Source organism: Solanum pennellii, chromosome 8 (genome assembly GCF_001406875.1).
Source record: "Solanum pennellii chromosome 8, SPENNV200".
Lineage (NCBI taxonomy): Eukaryota > Viridiplantae > Streptophyta > Magnoliopsida > Solanales > Solanaceae > Solanum > Solanum pennellii.
The window spans coordinates 57,639,518-57,643,620 of record NC_028644.1 but is presented as its reverse complement, the minus strand read 5'-3'; the positions used below and the strand labels follow the sequence as shown (position 1 = coordinate 57,643,620).

General features: G+C 32.2%; 1 protein-coding gene across 1 annotated transcript; it reads right to left on the bottom strand.

Annotated features, from left to right (window-relative positions):
• Window positions 1-366: 366 nt before the first annotated feature.
• On the bottom strand, window positions 367-3,795 carry LOC107028013 (vacuolar-processing enzyme-like). Its single transcript, XM_015229065.2, has 9 exons — window positions 3,589-3,795; window positions 2,591-2,755; window positions 2,342-2,498; window positions 1,952-2,037; window positions 1,628-1,851; window positions 1,430-1,478; window positions 1,074-1,292; window positions 790-996; window positions 367-681 (listed from the first exon to the last, which is right to left on the bottom strand). Exons 1-9 carry the CDS (start codon window positions 3,754-3,756, stop codon window positions 544-546), a joined length of 1,413 nt encoding a protein of 470 aa, XP_015084551.1. The 5' UTR covers window positions 3,757-3,795; the 3' UTR covers window positions 367-543.
• Window positions 3,796-4,103: the final 308 nt, after the last annotated feature.

Genomic DNA, 4,103 nt, shown 5'->3' with positions numbered 1-4,103 from the left:
TATATATATATATATATATATATATATTCTATTGATAGATAGTTTCTTATTTTAATGAAATACTACAGAATATTTATATTTAGGCCAGTGGCAGAGATGAGAATGCAAATCTTTTTCTTTATATGAAACATGATATGTTTTTTTCATTATTTTATGGAAGCATTTTCCTTCATACAAGTACAACGACAAAATTATGATTGATTACGACTCTCTTCACTTACCACTCTTCAAAATTTTTGATATAAAGAACGGCTAGAATAATGTACGTTAACTCAGCGAAGTTCTACATGCTGCCAGGCTAAAAGCTTCATAATTTCCAATTGTCAGACAAAATCGAACTTAGATAAAACTGAACAAGACTCGGTAAATGCATAAAAGGTTAAGAAGCCATTATAATTGAGAAAATAAAGCTTTAGTACATGGAAAATATCTGCTTCTAAGCAGTTTTTTTCTGAATGTAGCTATCAGCGAAAAAAGAAAAATTTGCAGGATGACACATACTAGCAAATTATACTATTTGCCAACTGCCAAGAGTACCCTCTACTAACTTGAACATGCTTGAGCAGACATAGCAGCCATTTTCTCACTTGTAATCCCAGCATTGCAGATGTTGGCGATACCACGAACATGTTTCCTTCCATAAACTGTTAACCTTCCACAATGTGTTTCAAATATCTTGACCTATTATAAAGAATTGAGTAGTCATATTTTCATCAAAAGAATAAAACACGAAAATTCAACTTAAATACCACAGAAATCATTGTTTTTATCACCATGTTAAATACTTACATAGGACTTAAGGCAATCCCAATTGTCAACAAGTGGTTTTCCAGCAGGTCGAACACTGTGTAGTACCTCAATACCTTTTTCAACACCAAAAAGAAGGTCCCCTAGATGCTTTACATTACTGTCAACTTGAATTCTCTGTGACATAACTTCATTTAGTTTCACATGAGCTTCATATTTCTCATCGGAGCCTTCAGGAGCATTTTGATGCTGCAAACATAAAGAAAGAAAATAACTGAAATGTGTTGGAAGATGAATTCTCCATCAAAAAAAGGTAGAGTACTTACTTTGGTGAACAAATAGAAAAGTTCAGTACTTCTCTGATCCACATTCCTTGATGATGATGTCGAGAATGACTTTGCACCCACAGAGTTATGCCTGTGATTTTTGGAAGTTTCACCCATATATGCGGCGAGAGGATCAAAACTCACCACTTTATCACCATATTCTTGGACGTGGGAGCCATAATTATGATATGTTAAGTTGGAAGCAGTTCTTTTTGCAACCTGAAATGAAATCATAAATCTTCCAATTGAATTGAATAAAAGAAATATAGGTATTGCCCAAACAATTGATCTTGTATTTTTTTAGCAAATAGTTTAAAGCATATACAATAATTGTCAATAACAATATAAACTCTCACTCGACTATACTGCTGATGCACGCTGTTTGTTTTTCGATCTTGTACATCACTGTTCATAGGTGAAAACAATAATTAGTTTGACATAATATGTCATTTCCAAGTATAAATGATAGAAAAAAAATAAAAGAATCTATACTTGGCATACTCCTTCCTTACAATGTGGACTACGAGAACAGAGGTTCCGAAAATTGTTTATACCTATCTTCCATCCAGGAAACACTGAACAAGTCTCCCAAACAAACACCCTTAAACTCGGGAGGGGGACACTGACCCCAGCAGGAATCAACAGGAGTACTCTCGCCACAGTATGTGCCATAACTGTCTTCATCAGGTTTTGATGCAGTCATGGCATAGATATTAAGTCCTTTGGGGAGAATACCATCAAACATGCTTCCAGACTCACAGGCTTCTAGGTAAAACACCTGCACATCATCCAATATAAAATACAGACATTAAATTTTACTGATCAAACATTCTGAAAAAGGGAAAGAAATCCTTAAAAAAATAAAGCCAGCGAGTTACCAGTCTGTCATACGTCCCTGAAGCATGCTTCTTTTTCAACATGTTAACTAGCTCATGTGCATAAATCACTTCATTATATGGCATTGCTGATAATAATAAAACACGAAAACAATAATGCATATCCCAATCAGTTTCGAAGAATCACAAATCAAGCTTCGATTTAGAATGAGTATTAGGCAACATGAATTATACACATTCACAACTTCAAAATGGGGTCTTATTTCTCACATAATCGCTCCACTAATACTAATTATTATGTAAGGAAGTCATATTTCTTCTTGATTCCAATTCTTTTCAACAAACAAACTGATTTTCTAAGATAATAACTACTCACTCTGTCCCAATTAAAGTGTCGCAGAGTTTAAGAATTAATGTGAGGAAGATACTTACAAATAACCCCAGGGGCACCATGATCAGTGAAGTAGATGAAGATATGGTCATTTGGACCACTCTTCAAAACTTTCCCACTTCCTCCAACAACACCACTTTTATTGGCAAGGATGACATTGAAAAAGTTGTTAGCATTAACATCATCACCTACATAATCCTACCTCAACAAAAAGAGAAGAGAAGAACCTTCATTATCTAACAAACAATCTCATAATCTTGAAAATTGAACACAAAATTAAAAGAACAAACCTTAGGGACGCCTTTGTAAACATCATGGCCATGTGGGTTATTGATGATGACACCAGGTCTTGGGTTTTCTGTATTGTTAGCAATATCATCATACATAAATACAATGATGTTCTCATCCTTAAGACCACCATCCTTCAGTATTTGGTAAGCGTGACACACATTAGCCTGAAATCATACAAAAAGGTTACATTTAAATTATTGTAGTTGTCCACTTGTTTAACTTAACACAAAATTTAAAACAGAAAATAACATTATTAAAATTTGTAGACTGGCTATAAATCATTATTAACAATAAAAGAGTATTCTAAATTAAAATTGTTTTCGTTTGTGCAAAGGCGATTTTTATTAACGGAGTAAAAAAAGTGTGTTAAACTTGAACAGAATGGGCATATAAAAACTGTGTTAAATTGGACCAGAGTGGGTATATAGTTCTTATTTCTCCTTTATATTTCAATTAACATGTTTCTTGTTTTTTTTTGTTCGAAGGGGGACGGAAACGTCATTTTTGACTTTAAGTTGCTAGTAATTTGATATTTTCTAATACCGGAAGAGTTAAAAATTTTAAGTCCAATCAAAGTGTCATGTTTTTATACTTATAAGTCAAATCAAATCAATTATAGTCAGATATTTCAACTCTAGATTTTTGTGGATATGTTGATTTTTTTTTTGTGGTTCGATGTGAAATATCTTCAAACAGTAGTTTAGAATAATCAAATTCAATTATCTCAAGATATGTAAAAACTTGAAAAAAATCAATATTAGCCACATGATTCCCAAAATAAAACAAAGTTGATAGATGTTGATAAAGATATGATCAAACCAACCACTTCAGTCACCACAAACAAAACGTCAAACATTCACATCGTCGTGAGCCAATCACACCAACAATGTCATCTACCCATCATCAAGACAATCAATTAAAGCTTACAAGAAGTTGAATCATAAAAATGTTAGGCTATATATATTTTATATATAAAAAAATAATTTAGGATGACTACCTGATGCCTATAATTAGTCCATCCATTGGAGCCAGCAACTAGGACAGCCCATTTTGTTCCTTTTGATTTTTGGGTTAAGAATTGAGTGATACTACGACCTTCAATAGTAACAACTATTGAGACCAAAACAAGGAAAAATATACCAACAATATTATACCTAGATATCATTGTGTTTAAAATTAACAAAGAAACCAATCGACTGGGATGGAGAATATTGAGCTTGGTGTATGGCAAATTTATAGTAAATATGTCAAGAACTTGACAATTATTTATTGCATTGACATTTGGTTATACATTATGAGGATATCAATTTTTATAATAAATGTTTATTAGACCATATTTTTTTGGGGAATTTGCTTTAAATTTTCTTTGACCAATATTTAAATAATTATTTGACCAATTTGACAAGATTTTCTCTTACATTTATCTAGTAAAATTACATGTGTCATGCGGGGAATTTAATATCAGAGAATTTATAAAATAAACTTATGTCTTATTCTTTATTCAAATTAAAA